This window comes from Camelus ferus, chromosome 8 (assembly GCF_009834535.1).
Source record: "Camelus ferus isolate YT-003-E chromosome 8, BCGSAC_Cfer_1.0, whole genome shotgun sequence".
Classification (NCBI taxonomy): domain Eukaryota; kingdom Metazoa; phylum Chordata; class Mammalia; order Artiodactyla; family Camelidae; genus Camelus; species Camelus ferus.
This window is the reverse complement of record NC_045703.1, coordinates 74,407,401-74,426,481: the sequence shown is the minus strand read 5'-3', so window position 1 is coordinate 74,426,481 and position 19,081 is coordinate 74,407,401. Positions and strand designations below refer to the sequence as shown.

The 19,081-nt window shown below is 50.4% G+C and overlaps 1 protein-coding gene across 15 annotated transcripts in view; it reads right to left on the bottom strand.

The window, feature by feature from the left end:
* FAM120B (family with sequence similarity 120B) overlaps positions 1-19,081 on the bottom strand; it is a 72,950-nt gene that overhangs the window by 28,886 nt on the left and 24,983 nt on the right. For 11 of the 15 annotated variants that reach the window (XR_004322175.1, XR_004322177.1, XR_004322174.1 and 8 more), the window contains 2 exons: positions 10,591-10,763; positions 9,120-9,212 (listed from right to left, as the gene is read on the bottom strand). Coding sequence is in view for 6 of the 15 variants with exons in the window: in XM_032485407.1 (XP_032341298.1) it covers positions 9,120-9,212; positions 10,591-10,763 (266 nt within the window). In the remaining 9 variants the exon portion in view is untranslated. Of the gene's footprint in view, positions 1-5,188; positions 5,320-5,465; positions 5,628-6,148; positions 8,567-8,689; positions 8,817-9,119; positions 9,213-10,590; positions 10,764-19,081 lie in introns of those variants that run through there. The other 4 variants (XR_004322179.1, XR_004322182.1, XR_004322180.1 and 1 more) reach the window with 4 other exon arrangements.

Sequence of the window (19,081 nt, the reverse complement as noted above, 5' to 3'; positions counted from 1 at the left end):
ACAGATCAAGCAACCAACCCGAGCCAGAAAGCAGACGTCACCAGCATCGCAGAAGTCCCTCTGGCCCAAACTGTCACACCCATCGCCCCAAAAGGTAGCACCAACCAGCCCCTCCAACTGTAAACAGCGTGCTCGCTTGTGAATCTCCAGACACTCTGGGCTAGAACAGACCCTGCAGTCTGGCTTCGCTGGGGCTCCTCCAGGTCGAGAGCCTCCCTTACCTCTCGCTGACTGGGGACGTGACGAGTCTATAAATCACTCTGGGGACAACTGGCTCCTTAGACAGCGGTCTTCCCACCCAGGAGTTCACTCTTTCAGTAACGTTTTGTCACTGCCAATGTGCAGATTCTGACCAACTGCTGTTTTTCCCTAAGTATTTCATGTTTTCCTTTGATGTTAGTATAAGTGTAAAAATGTGGGGCCATTTTTCTTTGCTGCTGTTTTTGCAGAACACACCTGGGTCGAGTGTGCTGACTGCGTCCAACCTGTCACACTTGCTCAGTAATTCTAGCGGCTGCCCTGTGGGTCTGGATTTTCCACAACACGCCCACGACCCCTGTCCGTGCTGACCGTTTACCTGTCTTCCAGTTTGCTGCAGCGGAGAACGAAGGTGCCTGACACACTCCCACTGGCAGCAGACTCTCTTCATCAGATTAAGGACATCCCCTGGTCCTGGCTTTGAGCTGTCCTGTCACGAATGCAGTGACCCGTCGTCCTGGCTTCAATCTGTGTCCCCTAACGGCTAATGGTGTTGCACCAACTTTCACATGCCTTGTGTATTCCAAATGTCTTCTTTAGTGAAGTGACTTTACGTGTCTTTTGTCCACTTTCTCCGTGGCTTGTTTTCACTGGTGGGTTTTGAGATTCCTTATGTTTTCCAGGTAGAACAACTTTGTCAGACATGTGTTTGCAAATATTTTCTCCCAGTCCATAGTTTGTCTTTTCCTCACCTTTACAGACTGAAAGCTTTAAGTTTTGATGAAATTGCACTTACTTTTTATTTTATGGATCATGCTTTTTGGTGTGAAATCCATGAACTCTTTGCCTAGCCCTAGACTCCAAAGATTGTCTTTTTTCCCCAAAGTTCTACAGTGTCCCATTTTCACTTAATTTGGTGCTCTACTGGAGCTGACTATGAAGCTCGAGGTTCAGGTCAAGGGTCCGATCTCATCCACTGTGGTCCAGGTGCTGCAGCACTGCCTGCTGACCAGACCACTTGGTTCTGGCCCACTCTGGCCCATGCAGCCTGAAGAGCGCGGGTGCATAAGCAGCCACAATGGCCCCCGGGGATCTCTGACCACTGCCTGCCACCTTCTTCCCAAGCTCTCTCTGCTGGTCCCCAAGTAGGCCATCCTCAGGAACCCTCAGGCTGACCACGGGACTTCACATACTGTATTCCAACTGTCCAAAAACAGAGGTCTCATGATCGATCCTCCCCAAGCCCAGACCATGAAGACAGGTGTCACCCCCAGTCCCTGCCTCCCTCCGAATCACTCTCGAGCCCAAGCCAACCTTTCCTGCCAGCCCTCTCCCTACTTCAGTCTTCGTTCCACAGCCCCATGTCAGTTCACTGCAGCCCTACGTCCCTGCAACAGGCTCCTCCTCGAACCTACCACCTGTCCCCACGGCTGGCCAGCAAGCACCGTCCTACATGGCCCCCGGGCACCCACCACACAGGACAGTCCAGCTCCCTGGTGTGGCCGCCGCAGCCCCTGTGACCAGAGCCAACTACCCCTGCTCTAAACCTGGCGGCAAGCTTTTTAGTTCTTTGGTCACCCAACTAGTTTCTTTGCTCCTTCTTTTGAAACACTCTCCATCCTGACCCTACTCTTCCTCTGACTCATTAAATTCCACCCGCCATGACAGCTCAGTCCAGGAGCAGACGTCTGCTGGGCCAGAACAGGTGCCCTCCGTGCACCTCCACGTCCTGTGATGCCTGAGCTGCCGCCCCACCTCCTCACCTGCTGAACTCACCCTCCCGGGACACGGCGGCTCTTCTCGGCCTTACGGCCTCTGCTCACCTGTGCGCCCCTACCTGCTTCCTGCACGCCACACTTTTACAGAATGAATGGGTTTGCTGATTAAATATCAGAAGGCAACACACACTGTATTTTCCTCTGTCAGGTGCTGCTGCTCAGTGAGTGAACGGGCAGAAGGGTCTTTGTAAGAAAACATGCTGACTCCGTCTCATACTGTGCACTCATCACAAGGACATGGTCACCATCCTCCCGCATTATTCACTCACTTGCTGTCCCTCTGGGCAGGTTTCTGACTCCACACACCTCGGGACCTCTCTCTGTAAGCAGAAGCAGGCCATGATACGGCTGGCCCAAGATGCCTGTCGTTAAGGACAACAAACAATCCTGAGAGCTGTGCTCTGCCAGCTTCCGTTTCAGAAGGGACAGAGTCACGAGGCTCCTGCTTCGTGGGACCCTGCTGTCCACACGCCGTGTGCACAAAAAGCTCTTGTTGGAGTGACGCTGAAACAGCAGAACTCCACCTGGAACGCAGTCACTGCAGCAGCCACAGAGCACACTGACTTCCTATTAGTACTTGAACCCCCAGCTCAGGAGTGTCAGAAGGAGCCCAGGCCAGGGGTCCCACCGCTTTCCCCATCCAGCCAAGAGGCTGTGAGCAAGTCACATGGCTTCTGTGGGTCTTACCTACCTCGTCTGGCTCCGTTTAACCACCAGTGCTAACGAGTTCTGCACCCACTGCAAAGGCGTAGGTCCTACCCTCAAGGAATTAAAGTATAATGAAACAAAGACAGGCCTACACCAACCCTGATCTGCTGGTATCCTCAAGAGCCTTTCAAATGCAAAGCTCTCTAACTGCTTGAAATAGGACGTTACTATTGCTAAGGCAAAGACAGGATAAAGTTCCTCAGGGAAGGCAAAGTGATACTGTCCACAGGCCAGAGATGCCCTTTCACACCCGGGTGTGCCCCTGGGCACTAAGGGCCAGGGAGAGGACGTCACTGCCATTTAAGCTGGGAAGCTGGTTCTTGAAACACAAGTGACAGTATTCATTCTCAGAGATTAGAATGTGCTAAATCCAGTTACTTTGTAATTTTTTTAGTAAAAATAAAGCATCAACAGTTCAACCACAAACATCACAAAAAGTGATCCTATTCCACGTCAGAATTTGTCAACCCCTGGTACTGTCAGTGAGCAGGGGGTACTGACTGGGATAAACGCAATCTTCCCTGGCAAGTAAGTGGTGAAACTGGGGTCCAATGGGGCCACCTGCTCCCCTAACACACCGACGTCTCAGGCTCACCTGAGCTACAAGGCACAGGAAGCTGTCATGCTCCTGTTTCAGTTTACAGACAACTTACCTCTTCACTGCTCCACCCGAAGAATTAAATGTGTAACCACACCCAAAGTGGGTGAGCAGTGGCTGCAGGGCGCAGATCTCGGGGACGAGCGTCTGGTGGGACATGCAGCCCCGTCATGCCATCTTAGGAACACTGACACAGACATTACTGTCTCCTGCGTATGGCTCTTTGCCCTGCTCCACACTCAGGGGGCACACAGCCCAGGAGAGCTGCGGGACAAAGGGGCATGTGGGTGGCACGGCTGGTACCAGGCTGAGCCCAAGTCACCTGGCCATTCAGCGGCATTGCAACTGCGCACACACCCTTCTTGATGGCACACTGACATCCAGGAAGAGCCAGTGCGCCCACGCCTTCTCCTGCGCTTCCCAAGGTCTGGGAGCCAGAAGGTAACATCTGAAAAGTGTTGTGGCTGCAACATTTTATTTCCCAGAATATGTTTAAGAGTATTTCTCAGCCATGTTTGCCTTGTGACTTCATTTTTCTGATTATAATACATTTTAGAAAAAGTCTATTAAGGAAGAAGATTGCACCAAACTGGCTGGAGAACTGTTGAAACAGAGTGGGAAAAACTGGGGGCTCGTGCAAAGTCTGGTGACCAAGACCAACCTCCAAATTCCTGACGGAACAGAGAAAGCTGCTAGTAAAGCGCTGGGGCTCCGTGAGGAGGCAGGCACCTGCCCAGGCTGCATAGCTCAGACCTGAGACCTGGGGGCCAAGGTTACCTTTCAGCGACAGAGAAAGTCACAGAGCAGCTCTTCCCCTTCCCCTAAGAACTGGCATTTAGTGGGTAACCTGGGACCCCAAACCAGCATGGCCGAAGGCTGACCCTGGCTCTGGGCCCAGAACCGCTGCTGAGCGCGGATTAACTCCACGCGGCTGGGAGGGATGGCCTCACCAGTAAAAGAAATGAACAAAAGTGGCCTGTCCTTTGGAAACAGGATTTAAGGTGTTCTGGAAAGAAGATGAGGAGAGGCAGCGGTGACGAGCACCTGATGGGGACACAGAAACTAGAAAAAGCAGTTCCAGCGTCGCAGAGCCTCACAGGAAGCGTTTGCCGGTAAGCAGCTCAGCTGCGCGGCACGCACGTGGGAGGAAGGCGCAACGAGCTACGCCCACGTGGAAGCCAAAGCTCCAGCCAACGACTCCGTGTCAGACTCCGCCTCACCAGGGCAGCCGCCCTGGGACGAGGTGGAAACCCCAACACGGCGAGGAGAGCGCTGGGAACGCACCACTGCTCACCAGTCAACAAAGCCAAACCCCTGAGTTTCTGAAAGGCCAGAGGGACTTCGGTTGCAGGCAGGCACCATCGTGCAGGGTGAGCCCAGGGAGACGGCCTGCACAAGCCGGGACAGAGGATCCGAGGGGCCCACCGTGTGCCGGCTCCCATGACTCCAGGCATTCCAAGGGTCTAGAGGCTTCCTACCAGCAAGCGGGGACAAAGGGCAGTCAAAACTTCATCACACGACACGTGCCACACTTCCTCTCCGACTTCTCCTTAGGCTTTTGTGAGATCTGATACACAGGACAGGTATTTTGACGACCGGACTGCATTAATAAGTGTATCCTAAATAAATCTTTACCAGCACCCAGCCGCTCCCCAGCCCTCCCGAGTCGGGCAGGAGTCCAACAGCCTCTGGGGAGTTTGTTAGACATGGTTCCTGAGGGCAGAGACCAGCAACCACGGGGCCGAGCCTCTCCTGGCTGCAGCGCTCTGAGCCGTCTCATGGTGCGCTGCACGGCTCACTGGTCCCTGCTCCTCTGACACCGTGCTTCTCAGAGGAAAACCTCCACTTGCTGAAAAAGCTGTCTGGCCCCAGCCCTGCCTCTGTGAGTCACACCCCCCAGACCCACCCTGTCTTCATCAGGTGTGCACGTGGCCTGGAAGACACTGCTGGCTGGAACCAAATCCAATACTCTTCTGCAGCCTGGCAGCTTCACCAGCTCTACCTTCTGAACCTCCCATTTCTGTGCAGCATCGCGTCCTGCGTGGAAACCAGACGTGGTGAGGCCTGCGACGAGGCAGCGTCTAGTCTACCCCCGCCGGTCTGCCCTCCCCGTGTCCTCCAGGTTCTCCACTGTCCAGCTTTGAGGAGGCTCCTGCTCACCTACAGAGACCATGTGCACTTACAACCAGGGGGACGGTGGGTGAAACCAGGCGGTGCTGCCAAATCCTGGCAGGGGGTTTACTGGGCTCTTGGTTCCAGGCACCCTGAGTCCTCAAATAGGGACCCTTCGCAAACCCCACTTCCTTCCCAAAGGCACTCAACAATACTCTGCCTGGGAGAAGCACCTGAAAGGTAAGTCCACAAGAGAGAATAAAAATAAGGAAAAAGAGGAAACCAGGTTCTTACCTGCTTCTCTGGCACCTTGTTTATCTAATTAATGTGTCTGTGGAGCACATATCTTCAATGTTTACACAACAACTTAAAGTCTACTAAGGCTTTCAACAGACTCGATTTCTCTTATTCATTCATTCATCGACTTTTTGAGTTGCCTAATAATGGAGGTAATTTTCTAACCATCTCTTTGAGCACACATTTATGAAATCCCCTATTTCTGTGGCTGCGATTCTCGGCTCTATTTTGACATGCTGTTGGATTTGACTGCAATGCGTCCTCAGAGTATTTCATTTACCCTATGGGACTTAACAGTGTTGGATTGGAAAGCAGGGACTCACCTGCCAGGGCAACACTCAGTAGCGGTCCTTCGATGTGCTCTTATACCCAAGTGCCCATACTTCCTTTCAGGGACACGGGGCTGTGGGGGGACAGTATGAAGCTGGGGGACCCTTAGTGGAGGAAGAGCCTTGGCTTTTTAACATGGCTCCAAGATGTTCTGGTGTCTGAGCCCAAGACACAGGGGCTTTGACTGAACTGCCCTGGAGGTTCCGGACGTTCAGCTCCAGCGGACAAACTCTTCATACTGAGACTTACCAAGCACTCGATCTCTAACCAGCACCTGGCGCCCTACAGGTGACAGGCAGTGTACAGCCATGAGCAAGCCCCAACGGGCACGTGCCCGGCAAACCTCGGAAAGTCCCTGCAGGACGTACAACAGAATGCTTACAGCAGACCCCCTTCTAATGTGCTATGGGGGGAACTTCAGAACAGAACTTTCCTTCTCCTCTTAATTCCCCATCAAAAATGACCAAGAACTTTCCAATGAGTGGCGGTAGTGTCAGAAATAGTGGCAGCCACCTCCTGCAAGCCAAGCCTCGGGTGGCTCAAACAGGGGTCCCTGAGCCCATCGTGCAGAAGAGATGAGTCCAGAACGTTCCAGCAGTTGGGAACCTCCATCCAGGAGGCTGGAGTCCAAGCAGTGGGTGGATGATGGTTTATGGTTTTGTCAGTTTTAGGGACCTGACGCAGCAGAGATACACTGATGGGCAAAGAAAGCCACAGTTGGTTCTTCGGCTCTTCCCAAAAGAAGAGAGGGCACAAGTGTAAACCACTGTGCACCCTGGGGAGGGGGAGACACTGCGAGCACACAGTCTGGACATGGACGCCAGGTCTGGGTCCACCCTACTTGGCTCAGCGACAGCATGACAATGCAACACCTTATGTTGTCTACAAGACTTCACAAAATACTCGGGACACCTGCCCAAGTCTGACAAAACACTGGGGTAAGCAACGTAGCTGTCTCCACCCCTTTCACATTCCCAGACAGTGCACAGTGTGCCCAAGTTAGGAGCTACTACTCGAAGGACAGTCATGACCAGGACTCCCGGGGGCCTGGGGCCCCCTCACGTACTCCGACGGGCAGGAGTCAGCGAAGGGTCAGGGTGAGCGTCCACCAGAACACACACATCATGCCATGTGCTACATCACACGTGGTCATTCCTCCACCCCAGGCAGCCCTGCCTTAAATCACGCAGACAGAACAGCGGAAGAAGCCACCCTCCCCCTTAAAGCTGCTTGGAGGGGCTGCTCAAGTTACTTGTTCACTACACAGTTCAGTCTGTCGCTTAGCTGACTCTCCCTCCTAACCACACCCCCACACCTGCACCTGTGTGTGTGCACATGTGTCTTCACGTGCCCACGGGGGCAATTTAGTCAGGTGAACAGACCACGTCCTCCAGACATGTAAGGTGAGAGCACACGGACAGTCACAGTGTGACAGGAAAACCAGCAAGTACATGGCCCACATTCGGGGACAGAGTGAACACTGCAGGGCAGTGACTGACAGGCTGACGGCCTGGCCCCACCATGCTCTCGGCACCTGCACCACTGTCTTCTCTGCCTGAGAAAGAAGCCTGTCTTTGGTTTTTCACTAGAAGTAATACTGTTTTCCTTTTTTTTTTTTTTTAATATGATTATAGCTGAGTAAGGGTCCCTGTCTGCATCCCCCAACTGCATACACAGCAGACTCTATGTCTGTGAATCAATGTGTATATATATCAACCTGTGATATAATCTTCACAAATCGAGTCTAATCACCTGGATATTGAATAAATATGTAAAAACAAGTACCATTTTAAAGCTGTATTTGAGTGGTTGCGACTAGAAAAATAACGCAGGGTAACAAGCTAAGAGGGCTTTAAGAAGTGTCCGGTGAGCAGCAGCAAGCAGCAGCCTCGTGGCCCCTTCACTCCTGATGAGGACAGGGTCTGGACTAGGGCTTCTCAGAAGCCAGGCCCAGGTCAGCACCCGGGGGAGCCAGTGACGGGGATGCTGCAGCGCCCTGTGCTGGAAAAGCCAGGGCGGGGAGGACCGGGCGTGTCCAGATGCACTGTAGTCCTGAGTGCGGGCTCTGCAGAGCCCTTCCCAGAGGCCTGCTCCTGGGAACGGGGGTGTGCTCGCAAAGCAGGTGTCGGGGCCCTGAGCCCACGGGGCTCGGCCAACAGCCAGGTGGGTGGGGTCATGCACTCAGTGTCAACAAAGAACGCCCCTCGGCTCTGCACCCCAGCCTGGCAGCAACCCCATGTGGCGTCCACTTCATTTTACGCAAGAGAGAAGTTGGGTTCTGCTGTGTGTGCCCGAGAACTTGTTCAAGGTCATGCAGCACACTTACTCATTTTTTTCACTAGGAAGACAAGTAAATACTACTTCAATTAACTGAAAGCTATGGATAAAATTCACTATCATTATCCAGGACACTTAAAAAGAAAAATCTTAAGTCTCCATCAACAGCTGACCTGGCCTTGGGGTTTCCCACTAGGAAACGACTATTGGATCTAGAAGCCCGTGGATGCAGAGAAGGGTTGCTGACTTTAGCTGTGAACAGGCCACTCTGTGAAATTAAAGGAATAAATACTCATGAACAGCAGCATCTGAACAAATGCACAGGATGTGGGCGGCAGGTGAGGTACGCTATCTCCATGACCGGGCACTGCCTCCCGCACACCCGACTCACCGGTGCTGGCAGAGGACGCGGGGGCCTGGGGATGAGGCCCATGGACAGGACAGGCAGGCAGGACGCGCCTGAGCCGGAATTACCACCACCAGGAAAAGGCGTGTATCTCCCGAGGTTAATAACGCTTCTAAGGGATCAAGTAAAGTGTCCTCTTGGAGTTACCAGACTCCAAGGACAGTATTAGGAACTAAAGTTTCCCAAAGTGGGAGAAGGCAGTGCCTGCCGGCACATGAGCCAGCTGCTCCAGGAGGGGCCCGCCACCGGCCCCTCACAGCTGCCCCCACCTGCAGGGCACTGGCTCACGCTCCCCTACCGCAAGCAGCGTCATGGCTAAACATACCTGCTTGGTCTTGTCACCAAATTTTACAAAAGGCTAACAGGAGTGCTGCCCAGGTCGGGCGGCTGTCCACAGACATGCAACGGTCAGTACCTGCAAGTCCATGAGCTGTGCAGTGGACTTTTCTTGGAGGCACAGGGCCTGCGCAATGAAGGCATGCAGGTCCTCCAGGCAGAGCGCGTCCACCTGCAAGGGAGAGCGCCGGTGTCAGCAGGGGGGAGCCCCGCACTCCAACTGACTACAGGGACGGACACACACACACACACACACACACACACACACACACACACACACCGCCCTGGGAAGCAGAAGAGACGCCAGCGGAGGTGAGCAGGGTCTTTTCTCCCACTGTCCACAGGCCCCAGTGGGAAGGTCTCCATGATGCCCTGGGCCCAGCTGGACAGGGGAGCCTGGTTACTCACTAGCAAGGCAGAGCCTAGAGGGATCCTGAGCTACGGCCAAGTCTGAGCAACACAATGATCACTTTTTGACACAAATTTCCAGAGCTGACAACTCGGGGCTTTGCAGATGGAGTGCACCCACAGCTGCCCGAGCTGGGTGGTCAGAGCTGGAGGAAACACCCACCCTGGCCGCCCAGCAGTGAACCTGCATCCTCGGGCCCCAGCTGAAGGAAACCAAGATTCCCAAAACACGAGTCTCTCCCACCCTCTGTGGAATCAAAGTGTGAGTGAGAAACAAGGAGACAGAGACATGGAGAGAGAGACAAACCAGAAAGGAGGCTGGGGAGCACAGGCAGCGCCAGGCCCAGGCCACCTCCCACCACTTTCTGGCTCAGCCACCAAATTCTGCCAGCCAGAAAAAGTGGTACCCACTTGCTAAATATTGCCACCATCACCTTAAGGATACAAGAACTTTTTATAGAGGGACACATTCTGTGGCAAGTCAAGGTTTCAGGGAAAAAACATCAGGAAAACAACAAACCCATGGGTAAAAATTTCGATTCTTCCTGGATGATAAAAATGGCTAAAACGCTTATTCTCGATAAAAACAATCGCACCATGATCAGGAAGCTTGTCCACTGGAACCTTGCTTCCCCAACCTGGGCTGCTGGCCCTCGGACACAGTGCAGCCAGGATCTAACCTGTCTGGGGGCCTGTCCCTGCTCTACCCCATTTTTACCCTGAAGTAGCTGCTGCCCAGGAACAGGTGACAGCTATACCTATTTCAGGGAAAAGCAAAGCAATCTACAAATGTGAGCATCGTGACCAGGAAGCAAGGTTGTGATCTGCAAGTGCAGCCAGGATCGCCAGGCCGTGGACCCAGAGCAGTGACCGCCACCCACGCAGGGCCACGAGAACAGCCCACAGTCCAAAAGACCCGGCAAGCGCGGACACGTGCGGCTCTGCACAACAGGCCCCGGCGCCGGCCGACTCCTTGGGCCTCCCAGACACTGAGTGTGGAGCCCAGCCTGGGAGCTGACAGGGCTTCTCATGCGCGTGCCGTTCTCACTCCAGACAGACACCAGGCAGAGGAGGCTGTGGCCCAGAGCGCTGCGACCAGCAGCGAGGGTGGAGCGCAGTGGCCACAGCGGAGCTGAGGGTACCTGCACAAAGAGGTAGATCAGGAGGCAGCACAGAGCCTGGAAGGGGCTCTCCAACGCCTGCAGCTCTTCCTTCAAGGACGAAAGGTCGAAACAAGCCAGGAGCGCGTCCAGGCGCCGGACTTGTATTCCTGGCTCTGTGCTCAGCCACAATAGTTTCAAGCTAGGCGTTCCCCCTAGTTAAAAAAAAAAAAAAAAAAAGTCCATTTACCATTATTCTTTGCACTAGCAAGTTACAACATGCTTCTGTAGAAACACAATAGGGAATACTGGGCACTAACGTCTTCCTTCCCTGACATCCTCAGGCTTTAAAGCTTAAATTATCTGGAAAGTAAACATGAACACTTCCTGGTTTAAATAGACAGAAACCCTAATAGGTCAGCGCACGTGTAGTTCACTGAAAACCTTCCTCTTGTTTAAAATGGCTGTGTTTTGGGGGAAACTAGGGCTTTTCCCTACCTGTACTGCACCCTGTGTTGTTAAGAATGCTGTGCCGAGTAAGTTCCAAAGGTGCTGACTCAGGGTGTGGGACGAACACAGTCCTGACCAAGCGCGGGCAGAAACACCACCGGGGCCCTGCTAGCTTGCTCTCTGCTAGTTCCCTAGACTAGTGGTTTCCAAACTTCAGTGCGCAAAAGCAGCAGCTGCAGAGACTGAAAAAAATACATTCTCCTTGGTTCCATCTGCACAAATCCTGCTTTGCTAAATGAGGTGCCCAGGAGTCTGTACTGAGCAACCTAGAGATTCAGGTGAGCAGGGCATCATGGGCCCCACATTTTGTAAAGCATACCCTGGGAACTACTCAACAACAGAAATTCCTAAAATACTATGTTTGGTGCTTCATTTCTATATTTTATGTATGTTTAATTATTAAAATCAAAGGAAAGAAAAACCCCTTGCTCAGGGACCTAAGTCACCACGAACGGCAGCATGAGTCTGTATCTCCCGCCCAGGGGGAGCCACTGCCAGGCGGGGCCGGGTCCCACCACAAACAGCAGCGCAGCTGTCCACGGGGTCCCGGCTGTAACGCATGTGAGGTGTGAGGATGGTGGGGTCTAAACGTCCCCTGTGTTTACTCAGGAAACAAAACTCACGAATCAAATGGCGTCAGAATTTAGTGACTCAAGCAAATAAGTTCTTCCTTTTTTTCTTACCTTTCACACAACGTCACTTAATTTTCTCAGCTGTGTGTTTCCTACCATCAGAAGTGAAACAAAAGTCAAAAGTCACCTGCATTTCTGATATGGCTGAAATGTTCCCTCCACCCAAAAGAACTTCTTCATTACTTATTAAATCATTTTTTCTCTTGGAAGAAAGAAAATAAACAAGCAAAAAATCATGGCCCTACTTATTAAGATAGAGATATTATTCCAAGAGAATCACAGCGTCAGCTATGACTTCTTAGAAACACACTTTTCAGGAAAATAATCACCTTGCAGGGTCTGCAAACTTCAAAGTCCTGTTCACTGTCTATTTTTGTACAGCCTACAAACTAAATGATTTTCACATTTGTAACTGGTTAAAATATCAAAAGAAAGATAGTATTTCACAATCTGAGAAAACTGTATGAAGCTCCAATTTCAACGTCCCTAAATAGTCTTCCTGGATCCCCGCCGTCAACCACGTCCATCTGTGCACATCTGTGCCCTTGAGGGCTCCAAGTGCAGAGCTCAGTAGCTGCCTGTAGAGACCACACTGCCCCCAAAGCCCAGAACATACACTGCCTGCCCCTTGCAGGAGTCTGCCAACCCCTGACCTGAAGTAAGTAATGAACATTTCACAGTCACAATTATTTCAAATAAAGTAGTTGAAAAACAGTTTTTCTGACTATAAAAGTTATGCATTGTAAAAAAATTTAGAACAATAGAATAGCATAAAGAAGAAAATGTAAGTAATCCACAAGCTCACCACCCAGACAAAGCCACACTTCAGAGCACAGCCTCGAGGCCTTTCTTCAGAGCACGTGCAACGCAAGCACAGCTGAGAGGGGTCAAGCCCCCTCAAAGTGCCCTGCACAAAGATCTGCCTTGTGTTCCGCTTGCTTACATGTAAGAGTTTAATACAAAAACCTGAGATTCATGAAATATGCTTAAGAACCATGTATAGTGGACGTGATAAGTGCACGATTTCTTGAACAAAAAGTGACAGTGTCTGTGGCCTTTCATTCCCAGCAGGGACAAAACTGGATGCAACGGGCTCAGATAACACCAGGTCAGTTATTTCCAAGATTCCATCTACTAAAAGAGAGAGGAAAGAAAAACACCACCGGCTGTGATGGCTGGGAGTTCCGAGAAGCCCCATGTGAAGAGCCACATCACTGTTCTGGAAGAGCTTGAGGGTGAAGGTCCTGCACGCACGTTGATAGGGCTGTGCGGGTCTCGCCAGAGGGCCCCGGAGATCCAGAAGTAACGTGGAGCCGGGCAGGGCCAAGGGTGCCCATGGAAGCCCCTGGGCTGGCCCTGCTCAGCGAGGGGGATGTCTGCTAGGGCTGAAAGGGGCATCGATGAGTGCCTGGTAAGACCCCTCCCGCTCTCCTTCCTCCCCCAACCCGCATCCAAACGTCCAACACGCACGCAGCATCGACTGTGGAGGAGCCGCCACCTTGGCCCTCAGGGCAGGTGCTGAAGGTCTGAGTGGGCACCAGCAGGACTTGGCATCTGCCTTGGGGAGTGCACCACCCGGCAGGGCACATGGGCACTAACTGGAGGGACCACCAGGAGGAGGGGAAGAGATGGAAGAGCCAGCAGGAGTTAGGTTCAGTGAAGGGGGAAGGTCTCCACCCTGGTGGAGATGGGGAGAGACCTGTGGTTGACCCAAGAGATACTACGGCCAGTCTGTGCTCTGAAGGATGATGCAGGCTGCAGTGGGGAGCAGTCTGGGGGAGCATCGGATGGGACAGAGGAGAAGTCACAGAGCAAGAGGGGACAAATAGGGACAGAGAGGCCCAGAGAGTGACAGGCGGAGGAGGAGGGAGACCCCAGATGCACGGCTTCTTTACCACAACGGAGAATGATACTACAGCTGACCCTTGAACAATGCGGGGGTTGGGGTGCCGACCCCCAAGGCAGTTCAAAGCCCAGGCATTGCTATTTCTGCCTCAAAACCAAAGGAACTGAAAAGTGATGCCCCCAAGGGCAGGGAGCTAGCACAGCTGGACAAAACAGGACTCAAACCCTCGTCCTTCTGACCCCACACTGTGGGCTCTGACCCAGCACTAACCCCTCTCCCACTTATGCTCAGCACTCAGCACTACCGGGGTTAAGCCGAGAGCCACTGCAGTCAATGAACCCAGGAGGAAACTCTCTGCACTCTGGACAGGCAGGTCCCTGGGATGGTTAGATGTCTGTCTCAGGAAGGATTTCAATGAACCCAGATTCTTGTATCTTTCCACACAAAGAAAAGCACTCAGATCCTTAACTCAACACATCTGTTCTCTGTGACTGGCAGTGACCTTTACCAGGCTGTATGCTCTACTCCACGGAATCCTGGGGAGACAATCATACATAAACTGGCTCCTCCCACCCTGGAGCAGTTTCCTCAGAGATACTGAGTGGCTGTCTCCCAGGCTACGGTTTACAGGGGGGTTCCTGAAAAGACTTCAACTAGCAAAAAGGAAAGATATTTTAATGAAAAAATCCATGTATAAGTGGACCGAAGCATTTCAAACCCATGTTGTCCAAGGGTGGACTGCATTTTCAGGTGTGGTCCCTGTAGGGCCTGCACACGGCGGGAGGGGTCCAGGCCCCGGCAGGCCAAGGCTGCGGCAAAGCCATGAAAAGGGCTGGTAAACAGCTTGTGGACTCACAGCTTTTAGTTTTCTTTCCCCTCTATCTTTTACCAGACCAACAGCCTAGTGTTACCTGGGAACTTGTCTGAGATGAAAGTTCTGGGTCCCCTCCCCAGACCCACTGGATCATGAACTGTGGGTAGGGGAGCAAACTGTGTTTTACGTTCCCTCCAGGTGACTCCAATGCAGGCAGAGTTGGAACATCACTCAACAGTCTTCAACAAAACAGCTTAAGAAATCACTTACATTGACAAAAAATAACAACAGTAAAAAAGGAACTGGTTCTTGAGAAAGTCTAACTGTGTAATGGATTACAGAAAACCACCACAATCATGTCTTTTTAATCCTAAATTCAATCAATTTATTTAGTCAAGAAAGGTGTACTTAATGTCCATTTGTGTATTAACGTAGGAGACAGGACAGTCCCACAGCTCTCTCCAGAACTCGAGGGTCTCTGACAGAAGATGACACATTCTGAAGGTATCATCATTTTATGCCACAATCAGTAGGTTGCTAGGACACAAGGAGACCACCCCGATGATTCTACGTCGAGGCCTTGACTGTACAGCTGTTTCTCTTCCTAAGTGCAGTAAAACATCAGCTCTTCCTGGCCACACAGAGACTAACTTCCCAGTGGCAAGATCTCCAGGCACCATTTTAAGCAGGGACCCAGGTGTGAATTTCTTTGAAGGACCATTTAGATTAGTTCTCTTCTGCTGGTAAAGTCACTCTAGGCAAAGTAGTTTTCAACTCTGGTGTGGTGATCTGACAGGGCTGAGCTCACCAAACACAAAGGAAATCATTAGCAAATTCAGTCTAAAAGAAACATTTTTTGACTAGAATTGGAAGGAGGATCAGCCGAGAGCAGCTAAAACTACCTGGTATGGAAGAGAGCTCCCCTCTCTCCGCCACACATACATACACACACACACACACTCACTCACACATACACACACTCTCATACTCACACACAAACTCACTGGCTCTTACACACACACTTGCTTACACTCCACCCAGAGCTCCACAGCAGCTGAGATGTTCCAGAGAACCACCTAGAGATCTAAAACAGCGATCTGGTCTTCAGGTCACAAACTACACTGCATCTAAGACACATCAGCCTCAAAAACCTGTCACTTGGCAAAGGTTTTTGTATCAACGGACAGGAAAGCCTCAGAGCTTTCCTGGAGGGCTGAGCAGAGGGCAGAGAAGGAGGTCCTTTCTGCGAATGATAACCCTGAAGACTGTCTGAGATGCCTGGGAGGATCCGATCCCACGGTGGAGGCTGCTGGACATCTCGTCAGTAACAAAGCGATGGTCCCTGTGTGCGTTCGCAGCTATGAACAGACAGCAACGAATAAGGACACGTCAACACTCTGAGCCACAACATTTCCACGTGCTTTTTATATGAAAATGGGTCATGCAATAGCTGTATTTAGAGTTATCTTAGGGTTACTCTTCTTGCATATTCCTAGGGTCAGAAAGCCATAAATCTGAGGGGTAAAACATGTGCTTAGCCTGCACAAAGTCCTGGGTTCCATCCCCGGTGTCTCCATTAAAAAAAAATTAAATAATTAAATAAATAAACCCAATTATTTCCTCCCAAAAAACAAACAAACAAAGATTTAAAAAAATCACCATAATACTATCTGGCTTGTGTCCACTCTCAGGACATGAGAAGTGACACTTGTGGAAATTAACTTGTATATATCATGTCTCAAATTTACTTGTGAAGGTTTTAACTCACAAGTTCTATTTAAATGAACATTTACTTAGCACTCTCTGTTTTACAGAGCATTCCTCACAAAAAGAAAACAAAATCAAAAACCCTGACTACTCACATGCAAACTGAATCTTTACTCTAGTTGGATAAACTTCAATAGCCTATTTACAGGAAGCAAAAAATTCATTCAGCTGTAAATGGAGTAGAATTCATTAACATCTCAATATATTAAACTCTACACTTACATGATGAGCTAATTCATGCTCCCAAAATGACAATGTTATACTGTTTCTACTTAATGCATTCAAAATACAGTGAACTTGGCTATAAAAAGCAGTCATAAAGCTTCAAATTATTTTTACAAATGAAAGAAAAACACAACTGAGGTTTTAAATCCATTCATCTCGATCCCCGACATCAAGCGGGCGCTCCCTGCCAAGTACTCATTCTCTTGGCTGCAGCGCGGCTGGTGGCTTCTGTTTACCACCCAAGGAAACTTCAAGATGAAACCTTCAACAGAACACGTAAGAGGAGCTGCAACAAGAAATCTTCCCTGCAGCTGTTCAGCAGACGATGGACTGAGCCAAGTACAGCACCCCCTTGTCATAAAACGCACCTCTCCACCTCATTTCACTCTGTGAAACAGTCTTCTAAGAGGCCCTGCAAGATCGGGTACATCAAGCAACCTCATACAGCCAAGAAATGCCAAGTTTACTTACTGATTCTTCAACAACCCTTTAAAAATCATGCTAGATGGACAGATTACCAATTGGATGTGTGCAGTTAGCTTTCCTAGGTTTCCAAAATAAGGATATGCTTATAATGACTAAAAATGGCCCTGTGAAGAGAAAAAGTCATCCACACTTTGTCTAAAGAAAAATCTCCAGTTCTGAAGAAAAAAGCTACTTCAAATGCATGCCTGCTGTATGTATGGTCCAAGACTCACACCACAAAGTGCGGAACGTCCATGAGGAAGGAGAACGAGACTGGGCTGCAGGTACAGAGGCTGAATAGACACACACAAGGACAACCCAGGGATCCCTCAAGCGTTAGGTGTGGGGAAAGGAAACCTAATCTCAAGGCACAACTCTCTTGTGTTACCAGGAACGTCGTGATATATCGTAAGCAAAATGTAACATCCATAACATTGTAAACGTAATACTGATAATAATACAGCAATGTGTGTACGGATATGAATGTGTCTTACGTAGGCATGTGTGTAACTGACTGTGTGTATGACACCCTACACACACAGACAAAGACGGGGACGCAGATGGAACACATGAGTTTCCTGAGTAAAATACTCCAGTAATGAAATTTATTTTTCTGCTCCCTGGCTGGCCAATTTTAATTCTTTCCACTTCCTGATTTTTAGGTAATCTGTATAATTTTCCGGCTCCCCTTCTATCTCCTTTCTACTTTGGTGAATAACATCTGTGATTTTTTTTCCCTACCATTTAAGAAAGCAAGTATTAAATAATATGTGCTGTTAGGAGGGAAAAATCTTTCTTTTTTTAAGAAAAGGCCACTCTGGCCACTACATTGGGACTCCCTGAAAACGTTAACATTCATGAGGTCAGCGTAATTAAACCACCTCAGGAGAACAAGAAAGATCCGACAGGGCCCCCTAGGGTGACCCTCAGCTCTAGTGACGGCACTGCCGCTGGTCTCGCTTGGACAGGACAGCTGTCACCCGGCAGCGGGGACACCCTGCACCTCTGCCTGAGGGGCCTGTGAGTCTCAGGGTATCCCGGCGCTGGGCAAGGCAAGGGCCCAGCAGCAGGGCCCCACTGTTTTTAACCCTGCCTCGTCAGGGCAACGCCAGGGACAGTGACAGGAACTCGGATGGTCCCTCTTCCATTTTAGTCTAAAAACCATTTGGTACTTTTCCCCACGGATACAGAAAAGCATTTAAATACTAAGATCTCGCTATTCTGCATCATTATTAACGTAAGCATAAACAGAGCCATTCATGTGAATCATCTGCAACAAAAGTTCAAAATCACATTCTCAGTTTCCTAGTGATGGGATGGTGTGCCCCCTCTGTGGAGGGTCGAGCTCCCCAAGTTCCTTCTGGAAGCAGAGCCCTGACGTGCAATCCGGGCACGCCGTGTGCACAGACCTGCAGCGCAGAAGGGCCCCAGAGAAAGTGCTCGCAAGCCCCAGAAGTAGTCTCTCTGACAGCAAAGTGGCTTCCAGAGGTTACTGAAATATCACAGAGGGGCCTTGAAACTCCCTCACAACATGATGATGGACAGCCAGACATTCTCAATAATTCAAACCAGGAAGAGAGCCACCATAATCCCTTTCCAGGTGATTTCTGTCAAGACCCTACAAGACGAAAATTAAACTTACAACAAAACGTTTCAGGAAAGTGATTTTGGCTACCCTTTACAAGTCCTTCTCCCTATAAAGCCAAATGTCAATTCATCTTAATTTGTTTTTGTGAAAAGCACCTTTTTTAGGTTTGAGTACAGCACTCACCAACTGAAAGAATAAGGAAATATCCCCTCAGCTTTTCTCCCTACAGAATTCCACTTACATAAGGAAAGTGTTTGCAGTGCTCAAATCCTTATTTGGTAAATCACAGGCTTGAGTGATGGAGACAACAGTGACAGGACAGAATTTAACGCACACAAAAACAGAGCATAAACGTTTTAGAAAAGTGTCTGTTCTCTGAAATAAACCCTAATCCAGCCTCCTCCTCTTCAGCTGTCTGTACGCAGAATGCTACCCCCACGGTCAAATATTCCTGACCCTTTTCAGACACCAGGAACTCATGGGAGGAAAGGATTTACTTCGGCTAGCTTTTAGGAGAACTTTGTTTTTCTTTCCTTCCCAATTTGTGTTTTAGGATACCTCCTGTGAAAAAGCTTATTTGTTCAGTTAAAATGGCCTTCCTCTACCTCCCCTGCCCAGTCCACTAAAACCCACTTCCAGTGGTGGGGACAATGAGAACTGACTCAAGCAGAGTACCTAGACCCCAG